This window comes from Myiozetetes cayanensis, unplaced genomic scaffold (assembly GCF_022539395.1).
Source record: "Myiozetetes cayanensis isolate MyiCay16 unplaced genomic scaffold, myiCay2020 scf9, whole genome shotgun sequence".
In the NCBI taxonomy this organism is placed as follows: Eukaryota; Metazoa; Chordata; class Aves; order Passeriformes; family Tyrannidae; genus Myiozetetes; species Myiozetetes cayanensis.
In genome coordinates this window covers 17,480,738-17,501,952 of record NW_026088185.1, presented here as the reverse complement: position 1 = coordinate 17,501,952, position 21,215 = coordinate 17,480,738, and the positions used below count along the sequence as shown (strand labels likewise).

At 42.3% G+C, this 21,215-nt stretch overlaps 2 protein-coding genes across 6 annotated transcripts in view; both read left to right on the top strand.

Annotated features, from left to right (window-relative positions):
- RAPGEF4 (Rap guanine nucleotide exchange factor 4) overlaps positions 1 to 7,588 on the top strand; it is a 150,680-nt gene extending 143,092 nt beyond the window's left edge. For all 5 annotated transcript variants that reach the window (XM_050340183.1, XM_050340182.1, XM_050340184.1 and 2 more), the window contains 2 exons: positions 3,156 to 3,210; positions 4,746 to 7,588. In XM_050340183.1, the coding sequence (XP_050196140.1) occupies positions 3,156 to 3,210; positions 4,746 to 4,873 (183 nt within the window). In that variant the 3' untranslated portion in view covers positions 4,874 to 7,588. The remainder of the gene's footprint in view (positions 1 to 3,155; positions 3,211 to 4,745) is intronic.
- A 9,126-nt stretch (positions 7,589 to 16,714) lies between these two features.
- MAP3K20 (mitogen-activated protein kinase kinase kinase 20) overlaps positions 16,715 to 21,215 on the top strand; it is a 92,734-nt gene continuing 88,233 nt past the window's right edge. Inside the window, 1 exon segment of the mRNA XM_050340187.1 lies at positions 16,715 to 16,838. The gene's annotated coding sequence lies outside the window, so the exon portion shown is untranslated.

The window sequence follows — 21,215 nt, the reverse complement described above, 5'->3', positions numbered from 1 at the left end:
AAAGATCACTTTCGGTGGCACCATCTTCATGTCACACTACCCAGCATGTCTCAGAAATGGAACCTGTAGAGGGAGCAAAACTCAGGAAAAAGCTCTGAAAATGCTGACCTGCCGTGGTGGCACAAGACAGTGCCATGGTGCTGACCACTGATGCTTCTTTTTGTCAAGCCTCTTCACCCTTCAGGTGTGAAATGAGGATTAGAAAATCTGTGCATATTCATTTTCAGGTTTTATGGAGATGAACAAAAGGGAATTCACCCTCTGATCCATATGCAAAAAAAGGGCAAACATTCTTTCATTTTTGGAACATAAAGATTATGCAAAAAGTATGTGACTAAAGCCCTTAGTATTTTCTATGGCATATATGAATATTTATAATATTTAGCAACCTGGGTTTGAAATGGATTAGAAGATAATGTGCTGGCCTGCTGCCACAGTTCCAGACTGTGTAAAACTTGAAAGGGTATTGTTGTGTATATATAGCATGCTGGTAGTAGCTGTTGCTTGTTCTATTATGCAGTTGGTTGTATTTCAGAAAGATCCAAATTAAGGTTTGTATGGCTTTTCGGCCGTGGTCTTCCTCAGCACTGTGAGTAAACAGAGGTCTGTCTTTGCAGGCATTGACTAGAGGTAATCCTCTGTTTGAAGAAAAATTGTAAGGAGCAGGCAATTAAACTTCCACCTGAACATTTTTTCTGTACTTGTTTCTAGTTTTCTTGCATGAAAAGAAGACAATCCAACTTATCTACAAGATTCAGGAAGGGAAATTCACTTTTGTTTCATATGCTGTGTTTCTGTTCATTTCACACCTTACAAAGAGGAAATCTTAAGAGCTTAGACATTATTAGACAGTACAACAGCACCTGGAAAAAAAAGCAATGTGAAAGAAGATTATGTATCTTCAAGGATACATAATGCTTCAGAATCTCCCTGTTGGGTTGTGGTGCTGTCTTTGGACCACAGTTTCTCCGTTTATTCAGCCTTAACACGCACTTACTGATTCATTCCGTGTTTCATCATTGCCAGGACACTTCTGAATGCACAGATTGAATCACAGTATCCTCAGAAATAGACAAAGTAACCCTTTAAAATGAAGTCTTTCAGCCAACTGAAGGAAGCCAGGCAGTTCAGCATTTCACCAGAAGTCAGACAAGTCCATTGCCACTTTGATTTTCCTTGCCTGGAAGAGCCCATATAATGAGAAATTTGGAAATAGGGAAAACTTTTTAAAAGCCTTCACTACACACATAAATTGTCTGTCAGTACAGTCCAGCGTTACAGCATTTACCCTCAATGCTATGCTTTGCTTATCTAAGAGGTTCCGTTGAAGTCAATGGGGCTTATTCACATGCTTAATGCTAAACACCTGTGAGAATGTTTGCAAGGTAAGTGCCTTAAAAAATCTGCCTGGTAAGAATGGCTTGAAGAGGTATGAAAATTAACACAGGATAAAACTTATTCTTACTTGAATTCTACTTGTTTTCCATATGTAAATACGTATGACTTTAGGAACAGTATAAGCAGGCCCGTATCCAAATTCCTTAGATCGTTTGGGAAAGTGTGTTTTAGAATTAAGATATTTTAGATCAGTTTCATAATAGCTACATTTCATTTGATGATACAAGGTGTAATCCACAAACATTTAGTACATGATGTTTCTTATGCTGACCAGCAGCCATACCCATTTTTGTATACTTGACAGTACGTTAAAATGTGTGGGATTATTCAGTATGTCTGTAAGGAACGTTTTGCATTGCTGTTTCCCCCTTCTGGAATGACAGATTTCACAAATATATTTTATTTAGAACATCATTTTCATGTAAAATTATAATGGTGTATGAATTTTGAGGAGTGTATGCCCTAGGCTTTACTGTGTACTAGTAAGAGATATATAATTAATTCCATTGTGTGAGGGCTTATGACTAACTAGCTTGTTAATCTCACACCAAATTTCCAGAAGGTATCAAGTAGCCTGGTGAGAGTGTGCTGTGTTAAAAGATGTAGCTGCCTTGGAACAAACATTAGAGTCTGATTGGGAATAGCATTTCCCTCCTCTATTTTTTCTTAATCTAAGCAAAAGAAATCAAAACAAATGTTGTCCTCATAACAGTGATTGGATCAAACTCCCTAGCTAAGGAATTAAGTCTTACTGCTGAAGTTTCAGTTTATTTGATATAATGCAGAACAACTAACCCTGCCCCTGCACTGGTGGGGGTATTACCTGTGTGGCGCTAATCACACAAGCCAGTTAAAACTGTGCAGTCCAGAACTAAATCTGAAATGTTTTGCTTTTTGGTTTACCTTAATTTCTGTTATTAAAAACTATATTGTAAAATAACACCTGATTTGTCAGAGCAAAGTGCATTGATTAATATTTTCTTACCTAAGTGAGTGAAATTATGTCTTTTTTTACTGAAAAGGGGGCACAGCCAAGAAGTACTGAAGTGACTTCTGGGGGTTTTTTTGTGAATTGATATTAAAAGGGCCCACTAAAAGTAAATCCACTTTTCATGTTGTGTTAGATACACTTGGGCAAGCTAACACTGCCTAACAGGACTGTTTGATGAAACCTGCCTACAGGGCCACAGTTCTAACTGTGGCCTTCTCACCTGTGAATTGAGCATTCTGCCAGAGGAATCAGTGAACATGCACCCTCACATGCTCATTTACACTGTCGTTTTCCAGGAGGACTGCATTTTAAACTCAAGCTCATATAAAAGGTGAAAGCTCTTTAATTGCTGAATATGTTCTAGAAATGGCCTTGCTGTTAGGCAGTGATGGTCTTTAAATTACTGTGTGTATACTCCACAGTGTTCCACACCATACTCCTTTTACTTTTTAATGTGGTAAGATGTTATCAGAGAAATGCACATAGAAGGGGCCGATGTTCATTCTTAGTTAGGGCCTTTTACAGCATTCAAGCAAGGGAAAGGGCTCTCTGAGCACATGTAAATTATACTCATGCTTATTTAAAGCCTGTGTAAATGCAAATCACACCCTACATATGAGAGTATCAGCATTAAAATTATATTTTCATTCATATGACTGCTTTTATTGGCATATGTCTTCACACTCAGGCACAGTTAGGTGCTTCGTTTAAATGATGATAAAATACAGTGCTTGTTCTCTGATTGCATCCCATCTTTTCCTTCCAGCGCATGATTGCCAACACTGTCAGGACAGTGAAATTCTGCCGAAGCCAATCTTTCAGTAAGTGTATTACAACATCTGCACAGTCAGCATTATCATCAGTAGCTACAGTAATTACAACTAATTCTGTGTGTACCAGAATTGAAAAGCCTGGTTTCCAGTGATTCTTCCATGTTTGGATCCTGTGATGTTTTACAGGGCGAAATATCCTTCAGGAAGCTCTAATAAACCCCTTCTCTTCCATCTCTTTTCCAAGCATGTGAAAGAGCTAAATATCTGTGAGGTCTCTACCCATCTGTCAAATTAGAGCCAGTTGAAATTGGCCAGTGGGCTCAGAAGTGGTTGAAATAAGTCTAGCAGGCAGCAGCACACAGATACATGCCAGATACTTGCTTGGATAAACCCTGTTTTAACAGGAAACCAGTCCGGAAAACTGACATTTATAAATGACATAAGGTCATGCATTTAAAACCTGTTTGTCAGTATAATTACCAGAACTTACTTGAGGCCCTGTAAGATGGCAGAGCTGTATGGTCAAACTGGCTTGCTCTGTGGGTCTCGTCCTGTCTAGGTGCACTGTCAGCCCCAGTCACACTGACATTTCCTCAGGGTTTCATCCATTTTGACTCATAGAGAAGCCTTCCTCTTTCTCAAACGACAAAGTGAATTATATAAACCAATATCTTTTCACAAAAATAGTTTCTTTCTATCTCAGTCAAAGCTTAACTTTAGATCGAGTTAAAGGAAATTATTTGGGTTTTTTTCTCCCACCATTCAGGTTTTATTGTCTGTGTGTCTTTAATTTTGATGTTTTAAGCACCACAGAGACCTCCACATATTTAGAAATGGAAGTAGATTTTCACTATATTTGATATAACAAAATGTCAGGTATACATGGATCTACTGGATCTAAGTCCCACACTTTTTTTGTGTATGTGCATTCATGTATTGCAGATGCTTCGGTATCTTTTTTTAGTCAAATTTAAGTTACCTAACACATATTTCATTACACTGTAAGGTGTTCTTGTAAGGCTGAAGATACTCATATTTTAACTCAGTGGTATTCCATAATTGTTGCCGGAGCAGGTATAATGTGGTTTTGTTAAGTAATGTAAAAAGGTTATAAATTCTGAGGCTTGAATGGGATAGCCGTTAAGCACTACATTGTTGCAAATATTTAAGAATGAGCTAAAAATGGGAATATTACATGAAAGGAGGCTTAAATCAATGATATAATTTTGAATCTGTGTAAAGGTGCTGGTTCAAAAGCAGATGGGTAGCTTTAAGTCATACTTGTTCACTATATAATTTATAGGTATTGACTGGTAAGGTGATTATAAAACTGTAACCGAGGGCCATCAATTTTAGTAAATGTAGCCAAGGATATCCAAGAGAAAAAGTTAATTTGTGGGGGTAGTAACCAGAAAGACTGTCAGATACGGAGGAAAGGTTTCAAAGAGACCGATTTGTAAATATTTTCTTTTTAACTCATCAGAATCTAGTCTTTCCTGTGACAGCCTGTAAAGAGTTACGCATTCTGTTCAGGCATTTGTTCATTTAAGTGTATCAATCCTACATCATTTCTCTTTCACCAGATCCTGATGCAGCCCTAGCTAATAAGAACCATCAGGATGTTCGGAGCTATGTGCGGCAATTAAATGTGATTGACAACCAGAGAACTTTATCACAGATGTCTCACCGACTAGAACCGCGTCGAGCATAAACATTTGAAGCGATGATGAGAAATGATCTTTAATCCTGTCAAGGTCACTTGTTAAGAACTTCACTTTCTCTGCTACTGCACTGCCACTACAAAAATAAGCAAAAACATATTCTAAGGTCTTAGGCAACGCACAATATACCAGCCTGTTGGAGAACTTTGGCTGAGGAAGAGTTTATGCACTGTAGGCATACAGGTGGCCATGTTGTGAACTGTTAATTCCTTTTAAAGTGTAGTGATTTCTCATATGGATAAAAAAAAGGCAAAACATAAAATAGAACAGTTAGTGGGAAATGCACAAAAGTTTCTAACAATTCTAAGGTAGGTAGTGATTTCTTCTCCCTAATTAAAAATCTGTATTTTATGATTTAGTCTCCAGGTCAGGACCAAAACTGATCATCAGTTTAGCTTGCTCAGCTACTGTTCACCTCAGTAGAAGATTTATGTAAGCATCTGATGAAAGAATGCAGGTTCAAGAGTAGTCCAAGATATAATTCCATTTAGAGAAGACTTGCAAATATTTCCCTTTTAAACACAACAGATGCTAAGAAAATTTCCTTATCTTAATAATACTGTCTACTACTACAAGCAGTGTGGCCATTTCAGAAAACTGACAGGACTGAAAATATTTCAGATAATAAATAATCTGTGTTTACATTTTACTTCTTTTTTTAAACTACCAATTAGGTTTTTACAAAATTCCATTACAAAAGTAAGGTTGTCAAAATCAATAGCATTAAAGGTAGCAAAGGACTGGTTCAAAAAGAGCACAATATGCACAAATGGATTTCAAGAGAATATTTTCCTGGACATTAAAACCTTAAACTTCAGCTATAATTAATTGTGGCTGGTTAACACATATTTTCTGGTCTTAAGCATTTACAAATATCTTAATTTTCAGCCAATTGTTTTGCACTTTCAGTAGACTGTAAATAAATGTTAATTCATTATGTTCTAGAATATTTATTTATGTAATAGTTATTGTGCCAAAATAATTCCATTTTATTTATTTTGTTTAGCATGTTATGGGAGTGCAGGTTTTGTCTTCACACTTTGTGTGCATTTATGTGTAGGAATTGTGCGATCTATCTTTTCTGTAAATAACGCGCAGTACCTTATTAAATGTAATTGCTGGAAAGGTTTAGTCACTGGCCTTATTTGCACTTTCAGCTTCATTCCTGCATAAATAGCAATGCTACTAGTTGGCTGATATATCAAACTTGGCTTGTCATTTGCTGGGCCTCGAAACCGCAGTTGGCCCACATCCACTGTGATATGGATGACGAGTTTAACGCCAGTCAGATCCATCCCTGATGCGGGGGATGACAGGCCTGCAGTGACATAACACTACGGTTTTATTAGCTGGTTTGTTTCTAAGGAGAAAACATTTAAACTGGAAAGAAGGGATACAAAAGAAGAAGGGATATATTCTTAATTTTAGCTATCTGACTGATTGTCCTGCTCAGTCAGTAATGTGAGCACTACAAGTTATCTTATCTTGGACAGGATTTTACCTCAGGTTGGTTAACTCGAGACCTTGGCTAATGTGGCACTCGAGAGACCTCTGGCTTCAGTCACCACAGGGCCTGCAGACACGAGGGAAGAGGTGATCTGGCATGTACCCTTTCCCCTCCTGAATACTCCTCAGGATGGCTGTACTACTGCTGGGCAAGCCCTGATGGTGGCCAAGTGCATGCCAAGGGAATGACGATGTTCAAATGGCAAAAGTCTTTCCTATTGCATTCACACTTGTTGTGTGCTGTGGAGCTGAACGTCATAAAACTGATTAAGCCTGCAATTAGAAGTTGCAACTATTATCTCATAATTAAGCTTCAGAGATGACCTCATTGATACAGTCTACATTTTGCTTCAGACACAGAGTATATACTTTTCTTGGCATTAAGCAGGCTTGTATGGAGTCAGTATACACACAGATTTTTTTTAATCTATAAAAAACCTGCATCCTTTTAGTCAAAACATAAATTCTGCAAAAGCTGAGAGTCACCAGGGAAATGCTGACACATAGAATCACAATCTGCTCGCTACCTGCGTTCTGCAAAGGAAAGAATTACACAGTTAAGAAATATTCTGCAGCATGATGAAATAATTTATTTTAACTTTGCTGTCTGACTAGAAGTTCAAGATGATTCAGAGGAAAACCAGCTAATAACATAGAGACAAATTTGTGTCTTATTATTTCAAGTGAGAAGCATTTATTTCCATTTGTCCTGTTCTATGAATATACTTCATTTGCTTTTTTCAAATACAAAATCTTCCCAGAAGCAAAGTATGCAGTAGAATAAACTACAGGGACACAATTAATTCAAAAGGCATTTTTATCTTTACAATCAATTTGTAACGTTTTTTAGTTCATGATTTTATTTGTTCCAGATTTGTTCCTATTGTTTGGACTTTCATTTATTTCTGTGTTAGCTGGTTTATAAAGCTGCCAAGTTTTGGCTTGGCTCTGTGCATAGACCAATTCTTCATCTGTTTAGTATGTTTTTATCCCCTTGGTTTATTCTTTTTTTCTTTAGAATCTCGATCTGTTTTACTTATTTGTTGCCAACAGTCTCTATTGTGTAGATATATCCCAGTGATACAAAGGGAGGTTTTATGGCACCTCCATATCAACAAATGAATGCAGTTTACCTATTCAATGAAACTGGTATCTGACATTTTTTAATTTTCCAATAAAGGGTGCTGTATAAATAACAAGTGTTGCTATCTCTGTATCTAACTCATTCAAGTGGCTCAGATAGTTGCTATGGTGCTGATCACTGTCTACATACTTAGAAATTAGATGAATAAAATTACCTTGTGGCTCCGGGATCTGTCCTGGGCTTCTCTTGCTCCCTGTGTTGACTTTACAACAGGAAGGCAGCTGTCAGTATATTGCTCTTGCTGTATGAAGTCAAAACAACTGCTTCAATAGTGTGAAGAATGAATAGGAACTCAAGAAACACTGAAATGTCAAAACGCCTGTTCTGACTTCACCCTGTGCTCGTGGCTGCGAGTTACAACTTGATCCTGCTTCAGTGAAGACACCCCTTTACCTGCTGACTCGGGGCCAGTCTGCAAGCCTGGCCTCAGAGGCTGTGCCAACACAGACAAGCTGGAGACGGTTGGGTGATCCCCAGCACCGCTCTGCTCATGGTCCACACTGCTTTAGTTGCAGCACTTGACCTGGTTTTGGCCCATGCCAACTAGCAAGAGAGACTGTGTCCAGCTGTTATTTGTGGGGGAGCATGCACCACGGACCATTTCCAGTGGGAACTACAGACAGGCCTGTCCTTCCTGTCTCTATGTCCCACCCCCTGTCCTCCAGTGGGACCTAAAGGTGCTTCACACTTCCATCACACCCACTTGCATGAACAACATAAACACTGCAGCACAGCACCCTCTGCATTTCAACTGCAGGTGGAAAATAACCAAAATTGTGGTTATACTGGAGGGTCACAGGCCGCAGAGTGCTGGTATGGCTGGTCCGTGCTACTTGGCCTCAGGCCCCGGAGCCCCTGACCCTGTTTTATTTACTGGCAGGGTCACAGCTGTAGTTTTCATATGAGAGGTGACTGGGTGGAAGTGTCCATAGTAAACTTCCACTGCTGAGGACCACTGAGCCAGGATGGTGAGGACAAACATCTCTGTTTAGGGCTGTAGAGCCCAAAGAGTCAGAGGGTACCGCTCTCCCTACCTGGCACATTTCGCTAGTGTCGCTTTGTTAGCACTTGCTCTTTTTCTCAATGACCAGGCCTGGTGTTGACAAAGGCAGGGAACAAAGGTTAAATCCAGGGAGGCTTGAATCCTGCACACCAGGAGGCTACAACAGTTTGGTAAAGGCAGGATCCAAAATATTTTCCATGGAGATCTTGTTCAAACCCAGTCAGCGACAAAGACGTGATAGTGCCAGATAGAAGAGTTCAAATGTATTTGCAGGACTCTGCAGATTGAGGACTTGGGTTCTTCCTTCCTAAGTAAAATACTGTAAAGGCACACTGCCTCTGCAGATCAGGTACAAAGAGAGAGACAGAGATAAAAAAAAAAATCCCTCCTTTCAGAGACACTGGCAAAACAACCTTTTAAGTACAAGAAGTTTAAATATAATTTAGAAATCTTACAAAATAAGTTAGAGAGAAATCAAAAGGTTTAACTTGCAGGGGTTCCAAAAGAGAGAATGAATTTTGCTGGGGGAAAAAAAATTAACAAAATTATAAATCTAAATTGTTAACATAGCTTCTTAGTAAGGTCAACTGCATAATATACAGCACCTTAACCTCTTCTAGCAATTTTTAAACACCATGCAGCTTAAATAGACTACCTCTGAATTCAGCAGTATTTCATCTGGGAGCTCTGAATGCAAATCAAGAGGTAATAGTGGAAGAAAATTAAAAGATGTGCTATTCTCATTTCGGTTTTTGTACTGATAATAAGGAAAGCAGCATAGAGTAATATGGCAAAGTGAACCTCTAACTTGAATAGCTTTTCTTTCACTGTTAATCTGAAATGCATTACACTCTGCCTTTTCAAATAATCATAATGTTCTTTACTGTAGCCTGCATTAACGTTTAGCAGGCATAAGCAGCAGCTGTCACCAGAGGTCAAGGTATTAGCAATCAAAGGAAATAATGACCAGATTAAAAAGTTATCATTAAAATTACTAAACCAGAAACTTCTTCAGCAGCCTATCTCTGGAGCCCTGCCTGCTGGGCTGTAGCTGTGCCTGTGGAACCCCTGCCACACTCAGACACCTTGCCACAGCAGTACCGTGGGGCTGGCCAGCTCTTGGCTGGGGTGAACACACGGAAGCCTCAGCAGCTGGAGGGAACCCTCACCCCTCTGCCTCTCTTGAAAATGTGCATTGCTGCCCCAAAACAATTCCTGCAGGACTGGTGGCTAAAACCTGACCTCAAGCTTCCCATGTGCTACAGGAGCACATGGGGTACGTCCTGCATGTGTTTACCTACATGCCATCCAACAGCATCCAGAGACTGGCTCCTACTTCATCTGCCCTATGCTTTGCTTTAGCAATTACAGACAGCTCTCATACACCATCTAACTCAGGAAGCAACTTGTACGTTCACAAAGGAACATAATCCAACCATGGGCTTGGCAGTTTATGACTCAAGTGATGGGGGGACTACTGTAAAAAAGAAGATTCTTAAAAGGGAAAAAAGAGCATGTACAGCTACAAAATCTATCACGTCTAACCAATGAAGGATATTTCACAAAGGGTTCACTTTTAATAGGCCTGGCATTCAAAGGTAATTTCTGAATTCAAAATAAACTCAGAAACCGACATGATAATGCATAAAGAACGAGTAATTACTGACGCAAATTGGAATATTTTTCTTGGAAACTCCATGTAATAAAAATGTGACACATGGAGGTACTGGTAAGAGCTTGACCTTTATTTCCTGGCCCTAATCCATTTGGGTCAGAGTGACAAAAAGCTAAGCCTTTGTCACATGGCAGGGGTCAGCCAGTCGTTTAATTTTTTTCCTCTTTTTGCTTTCAAATGCAAATAAAGCACATTACCAATGAAAATAATGATTGTAAATGAATACCTCAATTAAAGGAAATTTACATAAAGATACATAGGATAGAGGTGATAGTAGATACTCCAACATCCTAACAGACAATAATCCATTTCTTAATCAACTTCTGTCAATAATCATAAGCTCCCCGCTCTCCATGGTTTCCTCATTATAACACCACCTCTTGTGTTTTTAAATAGTTCTTTCTTCAGATGCTGTCCAAGCCAGCAAGTGAATCCACTAGCTGTATTTGCCGACTCTTTGTGGTTTTTCACAGGTGTACATTATTTCTGCACAGGAGTACTGTCGGCAGCATTGTGGATGTTCTCAGATAACAGAGAGCCAGTGCTGCCTTGGGTTTTCTTTAGATGTCCTCATTCTCTGTAGGACTGACCCTTGAGGGCTGCAGTACTGGCAGGTTGCTGTCTAGTGTCTGTTTGAAATCCAGCATTTCCTTCCATTTGTGATTCCTGCCCTAGTGTTTCTCCTGTTCCAGTCGTCTGGCATGTAACTCCTTTGTGGTGCTCCTGATCAGTTAACGCTGCTGCCAGAAACTAGTTATGGGGTTTTTTTAGCATGGGTTTTTGTTTTCTTCTGGTCATAACTAGATATTGTTAATAGTGTGCTTGTGTTTTGGGGGGTTGATCACCGTTTTTTGGAATCGGGCAAAGGGACTGAGATGAGGCAGGCTAACATTATTGAATTTTCTAGTCTTATTTAATCTCTAAATCCAAAGAGAAAAATATGTGATCTCCAGTAGATTTGTTTCTAATTCACATAGTCTGGATTAAACAAGTAGCAAAAAATGTAAGCTACTAATACTACAGTATATCATTAAATAGAGCTAATATTTTAATCTTAATTCAAACGGATTCCCTGTCAATGCTGATCAAAATTTTCATGATTCCAGTACCTGGATATACTTTCAAAGAAAGATAAATGTGCTAAATAGTTATGTGCTAATTGGTTTTAATAAAGAAAATATAATATTATGCTTTAAAGCAGTTGTTGAAAGTTCTGTGATGTCATCTTCCCTTGGTGGTCCTCAGAGGAGGTGGAATTGTGCCTGCCTCTCCCTAGACTCTCTGTGACTGAGCAATCTATTGGAAAAAAATTTCAGAGGAAATGAAGGGACCGTTGCTTCAGTGGAGCTCGCAGTAGTGTGGATTAGAAAACACAAATGGGCACAGCTACAATAAATTCAGTACAGCTTTAAAACAAAGAAAACAAGGTTAAGCTGTATTACACTTTAGAGAAAAAAAGTGCCAAAATTAGAAAACCAAATTAAGTCTATTGGACAAAAAATTTAATATAAGAAGGAGTATGATATATATATATATATAATTAAAAGTATGTAATGAAATGGTAAGTGAGCAGAGTACTACTGAGTGGATTACAGCTGAGTATAATGATCAGCTAAAAACTGTGGTGCCAGAAAAAGATAAGAAAACCATTCTTGTAAAACAATCAAGAATTGGATTTCTTGTTAATATTTTGCTATTTCGTGGCTATCTCATTGTTAATTATATTGACATTTTTGAAGTTATATGTGCTTTTTATACTGCACACATGCCTGATCAAAAGGCAAACAGTGTACAAGCTGTAGCCTGACAGTTCTGAAAACCACCGTGCACAAAGCAGGTGTTTGATCCACATGCAATACACCTACTGCACACAAGCATACTCTGCCACGTGAATGTCTGTATTAAATAATTCTAGTCTATATTTTGAAATTCTGTACTTAACAAATTTATAGTTAATTAATTAATATTAAGTAATATGTTTAGAATTTTATATTAAATATACCATATAGGTAATTTCATGAATTCCTTATTTTTCTCTCTAATACAAAAAAAAAAAAAAAAACAGACAAAAAAACAACAACAGCAACAAAGGGGGGTCTAAGAGATGTACGACGGTTGGTACGAGCTCTTTCTTCATTTCCTGTGAAAGTTGAGAATAAGCCATTGCCCACAGCACAGCAAAGACTGGGCTGATGAAGCAAACGAGAACCACACCTGCATGTGCAGGCATGGGGGCTGCATGCGGCATCAGGTCGGTGTTTGTGGGTGCATTTACAGCAGGAATGGCAGGATTGCCTCAGAGCCAAATCCAAAGAGAATTCCTTAGATTTTCCACTTGCCATCTCTCAGAAGGAGAAAAGGCAGCTTATTTTGGCTAGCAGTACCATGCAAGTTGCCTTTTAGTTATGAAACCACTCCTGCCAGTTGTGTTTTGGGGTGTAACTGCAGAAGTGTGGATTGCGGCCTATGTGGACATACCTGCATAAATTTCAGCGAGTAAAGTGCAAGCAAAAGTAACAGAGAGAGGGCTTTCATGCCAGCCACTCATCTAACTCTTCAGGTCACAAACCTGACGGAATAAATGGCATAAAATTAATGCCACCTTCTTGTTACTGCTACTATTGCTCAAACTAGCTGTATTACCACTAGCATACACTAGTGCTACATCTTCTACAGCAACGTGTGTACCGCCTTCCCAGTGTACCCCAGGCATGACCTCCACCATGTTTTATGGCCAATTTTTAAGCTAGAAATGGAAGCAAGCCATAGCAACCAGAGAAACAGCAGTGCTTCAAAGAAACCTCTGTACTAAGCCCGAGATGAACTCTGAGCCAGTCTTGAAGGAGAATTGAAAAATATGGAGCAGGTGTCCACCTCCAAATTATCTGTGTCTAGAGTTTCACGTACTGTTTAAGCTGGCATAAACCAGCACTACTGCTAAAAAAACACTTCCAGGCTCCATCCTCTCTCAGCTGCTTATATCAGCCCTTGCTCCTTTCCTGCCTTTGCACTGGCATGAGTCTTGGTGCAATTGCCCCATGACCTGCATTCTGATCAGGGTGAAAACTGATTGCTTTTCCCTGCAGTAGCTTCTCCCCAGCCCAGTTCCCTGTGCAGCCGTGCAAACACCGTGCTGGCAGAAGGTGAGGTGGGCAGCTCAGCAGCAGGAACAGGGCTCGACGGGCAGGGGAGGGGTGTGCCTGCTGCTTTTGGCAGGCAGGATGATTCAAACCGCCTGGACGCATGCATGAAACTGTATTTTCCATGTTGAAAGGTGGTGAGACAACATTGCACACCCTGTGATGAGATGTAAAGAGACAATTCATATGAATCCTTTCAAGTCTGAAACTGAGTTAAAAGTTGCTAGAGCTGCCTTTATCCTTTGCCAATTGTTGTGGCTTTACAATAACTTAGCTTGTTAGCTTTTAAATATTTTCCTTTTCTGCCTGTTCCTTATAAATTGAAGAAGTCTAAGATGAGGTAACTTTTGAGTTTCTCAGGTTGAATTTGCTGCCTCAAAAAGGGGGGAAAACATAACATACCACCATGTGCTGGCTCACTGTTTTATATCTTATTATGACCACCTAAAATAGTGTAGCACTGGGCTTGAACGGTCCTTGTGCAGGCTCCTTTGCTTTCTCTCACTTGTCCTCTAAGAGAGCAGGTGCAATTACATGTTTTAAACAAGTGGCATGTTAACACAGTGCCTGGTGCAGACTCTGCACTCCTACTCTCAAAGTAGGAAATATTAACCACCCCCTCATTTCTCATGTGCTACTGGAATAGTTTTTCTTTCTGCAACCAAGGCCTAAAGTCAGACACGATAAATCCTAGCTCTGCAGAAAGACAGCCGTGGACAAAATACCTGGACCAAGCATGCTGGGCAAGAAACCTCTGAATGCAAGTGTTCAAGTCTCTGAAGAAAATGCCTATGAATCAAGTCATTTAACATTCAAATAGATTTTTAAATCATTTGACTAATTGGCAATTGCCTCAGACAGGAAGGATAAGCACTTAAGTCACAGCATTTAAGAGACTAAGTATGTGGCACCTCTCCTCCTCCAGAGCATGAGTTTCATGTGACTTGTGTTTGATATTTGTGTGTTCTTTTAAAATGTGGCTCCTTTGACTGAAGACTTCTCCAGGCTTACCAGCATATCAGTTCGTAATAAAGCACAAGCGCTCTCAGATCAGACAAGAAGGGCCTGAAACTTTTGTAACAAGGGGAAGCCAGAACATGCTTGTCCTGGCGATACTGAACCTGTCAGATGGGCTAAAGGGATCACCAGTGTCCGCTTTTTGACTTTCTTACCATCTTCATGTACTTATTGCACTGAGTGCTTAAGATCTTGATGAACTTTACTCCTATTATTATAGTTCAGTGAAATGTCTTATTTTAAGTACAGAAATGTGTGCACTTATGCTCCACTGTTTTGACTGGTTTTTACCCTCTCTTGTACCGAACTATCACACCTTGAAGGAAAGCCTCTGATGTTTGTTAAACTACTGTATTTGATTCATCAGTAAAGTGTTCTTCCATGATTCACCTTGATACATCTTTGAGATGTACAATTAATGTATATTGATTCAGTGTGATGCAGTGCACCTCTTTGTGAATCACTGTGCTACACAGCTGGTTTTATATGGCAGATCTACATATGCATGTAAAAATAGTCAAATATGAGAGATAGCAAGGAGCTGCTGCAGTGAATGGAAAATCGCAGTGTACAGTCACCTATAGATGACCTGGGGAGTGCAGAGTAAAGTGGCGATAGGCATTGAATCTTGCACGATACTGATACAGAAAATGTGCTGTCACAGCCATGTGATGTGCTTGCCTCAGTAGAAAAACTGTTTGCCCCCCAAGTCTTTTGAGTCACTTCCTTTAAGCATGACAGCCTATTTTCAATTTGCAAAAAGTTTTCTGCAATGGCAGAGTACCTCAATGGCATTAAAACATTTGGCTAAGAAAGGATCCAGGTAACTTCAGAGGGTGGAGGTGGGTTGTCTCTGTTTCATTCCTGACCTGGGGTGATAATCCTGAGGGCAGCTGGGGAATATGGACAAGGAAAGGGAGGGTTACAATTGCCAGTCAAATCCTCCTCTTCTTACACATGCCTAGAAGGAGTACTGCCTATAGGAGCATAGCCTGCTCCCTTCCTACTCCTGGGGACCTCCAGACCTGCACCCACAGCAGATTGGCAATCCCAGAATATAAAGGTGCTGCACCTTATGGAAACACCATCCCAACCCCTGTGGCACAAGAACAATGAAGCAGGGTTTTTTTACAGTTAGCATCTTCTGGTCATTTTGGTAAACAATTTAGCCATACTGCCTGTCACTGAAGCAGGAACCCTGGATGGAGGAACTTGTGCTTCCAAAGCTGTGACTGCTGAAGCACAGCCCCGTGCCCAGACTCCCTCCACCTGCAATGACTGGGCTGCACTTGTTAACTGGAAATACCTGAGCAAACAGCCCTGCTTGACCCACTGGCTTTTCCCAAGTTTGGCATGGCTGACCAACAAGCAGACACCCACTGAGGCAGAGGCCATCCTCCCTGGACAGCCCAAGCTAGGTGGGCCAACTGTATCCTTGTGGGGGCAGCAAGCAAAGCAATCCCCAGCTGGTCGAGGGAGGGGATTGTCCTGCTTTGTTCTGCACTGGGGTGGCCTCACCTTGAATATGGTGGGCAGTGCTGGGCACCACAATATAAAAAAGATATAAAGCTATTAGAGAGTGTCCAAAGGAGGGCAATGAGGATTGTGAAGGGCCTTGAGGGGAAGCCGTATGAGGAGTGGCTGAGGGCGTTTGGTCTGTTCATCCTGGAGGAGACTGAGGGGAGATCTCATTGCATCTACAACTTCCTCGTAAGGGGAACAGGAGCGGTAGACATTGATCTCTTCTCTCTGGTGACCAGTGAGAAGACCTGAGGGAATGGCCTGAAGTTGTATCAGGAGAGGTTTAGGTTGGCTATTAGGAAGAGGTTCTTCATCCCGAGGGTGGTTGGGCACTGGAACAGGCTCCCAAGGGAAATGGTCACAGAACCAAGCCTGGGAAAGTTCAAGAACAGTTTGGACAACACTCTCAGGCCCATGGTGTGACTCCTGGGGATGGTCCTGTGCAGGGCCAGGAGTTGGGCTCGATGATCTTTGTGGGGACCTTCCAATTCAGAACATTCCGTGATTCTATAATTCCGTGAAGCCGATGCTCCGTCCTGCTCGCCTCACGCCAGCCCCACCACAGCGTCCAGCGCCCCGTAGCCCCAAGTGTCGTGGACGAGGCTGGGGGGCACGCGCTGCCCGTCGCCCGCCACACACGCACCCCCGGTCCCGGGGCGGAGGCGCTGCCGTGGGGCCGCTCCCCCGGCCCGGCCCGCCCGCCCTGCCCCGGCCCCGCGCCCCCTGCAGCCGGGGCACCGCGCTGCCCGCACCCCCGAGGCGGGCCGGCCGCGGGGCCCGGGGTGGCGCCGCTGCGAGGCTGCGCGGGGGCGGCGGCGGCTCCGCTCCCGGCTCCAACCGGAAGCGCGGGGGACGGAGCGGGAGACGCGGTCGCGCCGATTGCAGCTCCCTCGGCGGCTCCGGGATCGGCGCCGCGCGGGTCCCGCCAGCCCGGAGCCCCTCGGGAAAGGTGAGGACGGCGAGGCGCTCCCGCGGGGGCAGCGCTGGGGGCGGCGGCGCGGTCGGTGCGCGTTCGGCGGGGCGGAGGGAGGCGGGGGGGCAGCCGGAGGGGCCGTGCCGTGCCAGGGGTGTCCCCGCCGGCTTGGACGTTCCCCGCGCTGAAGCAACTTGGGAAGCCCCGGGGAGGGAGGCGGCGCGGCCTGACCTTGCGTCGCCCCCGTCAAACCCCCGCGAAGGCAGCGGCGCCCAGGCGCGGCGGGACGGGGGTCGGGGGACGGGCCGAGCCGGGCGGGCAGGCGGGACGGCCCGGCACGGAGAGAGAGGTGCTGCCCGTGGCGGCGGGCAGGGGCGCGGGTAGCGGGACTCGAGCAGCCGGCGTCCGGCCAGGGGCTGCTGCCCTCGGCCACCCCTGCGCCGCTCAGACCGCGTTTCAGACGTGTTCGCTTCACGGGCACCTACTGCGTTTTGCTGTTATTTTGGGCATGAAATCCCCCGGGTTGGGCTTTGAGGTGTGTCTTTCATTCTCACCGTTTTTTTTTTTCCTTTTCTCCTTTATTTTTAAAGTAAACTGGCGATCTTTGTTTTTGCTGTGTTTGTTCAAGTTAGCTCGTTTCCAGCAGTATGCCCTTTCATTAAGCACGCGTGTGTGTGAGCCATCCATTACCCCTGTATCCAGCATGCTCTGCTGGGAGTTTTAGCGACAGAGCCATCGGGAAAGCCATGGATCATTACTTTTTCTAAGTTCCAGAAGCAGAGATGATTTGAAAGCACTGGATTAACTGGGTCACTGCCTGAAAGCATCATAGCTTTCCGCTGGAGGCATGCAGTTAGATGTTTTCAGGACTTTGTCCTTAAATTGTAAGTCCTTAGAAGCTTGGTTGTTTTATCTGTCAGAAATGTGCTTTGCATACTGGTGGCAGTGTGTGAATAATGGTAACCCTGGAGAGCCTGGCTCACTGACGGAGGGGAAGGCTGACAAAACTGAGGCCCAGATCCTGCAGTCTGGCCTGTGTCAGGACAGAGCTTTGCTATGGGCCTGGTTGCAGGTTTAGCTACCTTGTCTTTCTTGCACGTGTGTACTCCTGTCAGGCATCACTTACAAGGTATAATGTAAGTGAAGTGAGCAGTTTAGGGTTTTTCCGAGATAAAATGTTTTCTATTTAAAGCAAACCCTTTAAACCCTTCAGTCTGCCATTGACGCAGCTTGGGTTGAAAAGAATTCTTTTCCTGAAGTACTCAAACTGTTTGGGCTGAGTTGAGCCCTTTTTCTGTAGCAGTGCTTATATAAATTAAATTAAAATTAGGAATGTTATTAATGGAAGTTATGCATAATTCTTAGGTTCTGACAAAGGACAGGCTCAAATGTTGTTGCTTCTGTAACTAAGGTAGGCAGAGCCATGCCTCCAGTCTCACCATCTGCAGGGCTGCTGCTCAGTCTGATTAAGAAATTTGAACTGTGGGGGCTATTGACTTTATTTTAACTTCTGGAGAGATTAGAAGATTAGGATATATTTAATTTGGAGTTGTGCTTGGAGTTTGTTTGTGGCTTATCCATCAGCAGTTCAAGATATGATTAAGGGGTTTTTTACTTCTTAAAACTTCTTTCTGCAATATCTCTTGTAGCTTGATATCACAGTAACCCCTTTTCTGTTTTCTGTTTGGACAAAGTGGCTAACCATGTGTTTGGGGGGGGGGACTTGTTTGGACTTGTTTGTGGGGTTTTTTTAGATATATATTTTTTAAAAGACTAAATAAATATGCTGCTGAAAAAAATCCAGGTTGATATGTTCAAGGACTGTAGGCCATGTTGGATACAGAGGATGATTTGGGTCTAAAAATGGATGGTCAAAGATACTGAAAGCAAATGGACTGTTTTGCCAAATAAGGAAACTTGGCACATTTGGCTGTGTATTTTAAGATAGCACAAGTGTGGTGTGCTACTACTTTATTGGCAATATGTTGGCAGTGTGCCTTCCTGAAAGAAGCACTGAATCCTGCCACACAGTGAAGTGATAGCAGCGAGTGGTGTGGTTGTTCCCCTTAACAAATTACAAAGGATGTTCCTGAAGTAATTGAATGCTTGAGCAGTGTCAGGTGCACGTGCAAGATGAGGGATGCAATTTTCAGTTCCACAGCCACGCACTAAGCAAAATATGAGTTGCAGTTACTGTGCAATTTGTGCTGAATTCTTTCCTGCCTCCTACCTCTAACTTGTAAGTCCCTCAAGCAGAAGTTCCCTATACTCTGGGAACAGTAGCTGAATGGCAAATGGAAGGGTCTTCTGGTTTGTATGTGGAATAAAGCAGAGTGTTGTTCATGGCAGCACTTACCCTAATTGCAGCCTGTTCGTAGGGAGCTGTGAAGTACAAGTTCTTCTGGTGTCACTGTGGTAAGGTGCAGGGCAACCTTCAGCAGGGTTGGTCTGCAACCTGTCTGCCTGGGCACTTGGGGGTTCCCTCATTTTGTGGGGGCCTGGGTGGAGCAGACAGTGTGGGATCTCAGCAGGGTCAGGCCCCCACATGGGTTAATCCCCTAAACTACTGTAATCACAAGAAGCCAGTGATGGCGGATGGTTTCCTACACCTACATTTATTAGTGTAATGAACTGAGCTTGTGGTGACATAATGGCTTGCTGCAAAGTGACTCTGTGTAATAGAACTAACATGTTAAAAACTAATGTTAAAAAGTGTTAAATGATTTCTTGAAGTGTTAAATGCTGCCAAAGCAGCACTTTTTGGTATGAAATGAACAGCTTCTAACACCATGCTCAAGTAAGTTACTATGAGGGGAAAAAAAAGACCCAGAAGATGGAGATGTTGCTGCAAGATCATAAGCTTGTGTTAACCATTAGAAATAAAACAGAAAAAGGAGCAAGTTTTTTCCCTTAGGAAGATCCCATAGGAATAACTGAAATAACCAGCAGTTGAGTTGTTTCCTGAAACACCTGCCATTCATTGTTTCTGAACTGTCATGTTTTCATTTAGTTAAGAACAAGCAACGCAGTCAGTCAATGTAGTGTTCCCCTGGCTACGCAAGGATGGTGATTAAACACTTGAGACCATGTGAGTGTGGAAGGGTGGTGTGGGTGCCAAACCTTCCTTATCCTGTGTGCGGGAGAGTTGCCATCACCCCAGCCCCAAGCCTGGAGGCCCTGCCACAGAGGACTCCTCTCCTGGCTGCAGAAGTGAAAGACGTGAAGAAGTGCTGAGCGTTGTTGTAATGCTGTGCTTGTTTCAGATGCAAATATAAGACTGTGGAGTTAACTGAAATACCTGATCTATTTTTTCCCTCTTAACCAGTGGTATAAACTCAGATTGTTTAGAAGGATGACAAGTTAATAACTGTGTGCAGATTTCTCACATGCAGTTGTTATTCTAAACGGTTGTTTTCTTAAACATAACAAAGAGATTGATCTCTCTAATTGAGGATTAACTACCTTGCATCCGAAAATGTGGAATAATGTTTAAACAGGTCTGGTTTTTCATCTAGACGAGAAAACTAACTTAGGCTGTTGTTAGTTACAGATGTCCAAATAAAGAGTGTCCCTTGTAAGTCTCCTCTACTTTCTCTGGAAAAAAGCATCTGGAGGAGCCCGATACAAACCAATGAATCATTCTTTAAATAATAATAATTTATTGTATGCTGGTGCCTATAGCATCTCTACAACTGCTTGAAAGGAGGTTGCAGCCAGGAAGGAAGTCAGCCTCTTCTCCCAGTCAGCTAGCAATAGAACAAGAGAATATAGTCTTAAGCTGCACCAGAGTAGGTTTAGATTGGACATTAGGAAGAGTTTCTTCACAGAAGGCGTGACTAGATATTGGAATGAGCTGCCCAGGGTGGTGGAGTCACCATCCCCAGAGGTGTTTAAGGAAAGAACTGGATGTGGCACTTGGTGCCATGCTCTGGTTGACAAGGTGGTGTTCGCTCATAGGTTGGACTCAGTGATCTCAGAGATCTTTTCTAACCTAATTCATTTTGTGATCTGCAGCTGGTTGACTGCTGTAGGTAAACTTGAAATTGGGGAGGTGTTTAAAGGATGAACAGTAGCTTCTGCAAATGCTTGTATGCTGGGCAGTGCGTTGCCAGTGCATGAATGTTAGGTAAAATTTGAAGGGGTAAGGAGGACCCATCAGAAAGTATTTATCAAAGTGTCTGGTGTGCATGTTTTTCTGTGCTGGTGTAACTTCCAGAAATCAGATAATCCTCTGTTTTGTATGGGTAATTTGGTTCTTCTGGGTGAACTATAATGTTAAATAATTTGACAGCTCTTCAGAGCTATTGAATTCAGATAGCGAAGGCCAGAAATACTTGCTTCCTGTGATGTATTTTTCTTTTCACTTTGTTTTCTGTTCCTTCTGCCATCCCAAATGCAGCCATCTGTTATCAG